The 1,213-nt window shown below is 50.9% G+C and overlaps 1 protein-coding gene across 9 annotated transcripts in view; it reads left to right on the plus strand.

The window, feature by feature from the left end:
- Positions 1 to 933: 933 nt before the first annotated feature.
- The window catches only part of ABI1 (abl interactor 1), a 129,457-nt gene continuing 129,177 nt past the window's right edge, over positions 934 to 1,213 (plus strand). For 7 of the 9 annotated variants that reach the window (XM_077772412.1, XM_077772415.1, XM_077772417.1 and 4 more), the window contains exon 1: positions 936 to 1,187. In XM_077772412.1, the coding sequence (XP_077628538.1) occupies positions 1,071 to 1,187 (117 nt within the window). In that variant the 5' untranslated portion in view covers positions 936 to 1,070. Of the gene's footprint in view, positions 1,188 to 1,213 lie in introns of all 9 variants that reach the window. The other 2 variants (XM_077772421.1, XM_077772420.1) reach the window with 2 other exon arrangements.

A 1,213-nucleotide genomic window follows, 5' to 3' on the forward strand; every position in this document is an offset into this window, starting at 1 on the left:
TACTTGGAAAGAAGAGCCAGAGAAATTAGGACGGGATAACATTGAAATTAAGTGTATTTGTTTTTAAATTGTTAGCCTTTATGGGTACGGAGTATCCTTGCTCAACTCGTACTCCCAGTGTTTAGTACATTGCTTGGGGCAGCGCTGTCAATAATAAATGCTAAATTTTGGAGGAAGTTTAGAAAGTAAAGCCAGAGTCGCCTTCTATCTAAAAACACAAAGAAAGGGGCGCCTGGGCGGCTCGGTAGTTTGGGCGTACGACTTCGGCTAGGGTCATGATCTCGCGGTTCGTGGGTTCGGGCCCCACGTTGGGCTCTATGTTGACAGCTAGCTCAGAGCCTGGAGCCCGTCTTCAGATTCTGTGACTCCCTCTCTCTCTGACCCTCCCCTGCTCACGCTGTCTCTCTCTCTCTCTCTCTCTCTCTCAAAAATAAAGAAAACGTTAAAAAAAATTAAAAGAAAAAAGAAAAACAAAAAAGAGAAACACAAAGGAAGTAAAGATTTGGCTGTCTTCATATTCTAACCCTTTTTAATCCCATATCAGAACTGATACCTCTAGTTCACTAACATTTCCTAATCAACCAGGTTCTGCCAAGTTTCGCAGCTTTCTTGAGGAGAGGAATTTATTCTCTAGACTCACCCTGTGGCGCCATCTGCCGGAGTTGTCGGGAAGCTCCGCACTTAAGCCCCCTCCCGGGGTCTTCATTTACGCTCCTCCCCGTTCTTTTTCGGAGTTTCCCCTCACGCATGCGCTTTGGATGAAGCGCCTAGGCAGTGACAGACTACAATTCCCAGAAGACCATGCCAAAGGAAAAAAAAAATCCCGTGGTTGCGGGGAGGAGGAGGGAAAGACGTGAAGGCTCGCGAGAGAACGTGATTGAGGCGGCCGCGCGAAGTGGGTGGAGCGGGGTGGAGAGAGTGAGGAGGAAGAGGAGGAGGTGCCGTCCCACAATACCAGGCGGGAGGGCGGTAGGCGGTTTGTATCCGGGCTGTGAGGTGCTCGGCGCCTCCGCGGACCTTGCTGCCTCTGTCTCTTTAACGCGAGAGGAAGCGATGCAGAGGGGTGGAAAATGGCAGAGCTGCAGATGTTACTAGAGGAGGAGATCCCGTCGGGCAAGAGGGCGCTGATAGAGAGTTACCAGAATCTGACCCGGGTGGCGGACTACTGTGAAAACAACTACATACAGGTGAGGAGCGGGGGCGGGCGGGCGCT

Source organism: Crocuta crocuta, unplaced genomic scaffold, assembly GCF_008692635.1.
Source record: "Crocuta crocuta isolate KB4526 unplaced genomic scaffold, BGI_CrCroc_1.0 scaffold96, whole genome shotgun sequence".
Lineage (NCBI taxonomy): Eukaryota > Metazoa > Chordata > Mammalia > Carnivora > Hyaenidae > Crocuta > Crocuta crocuta.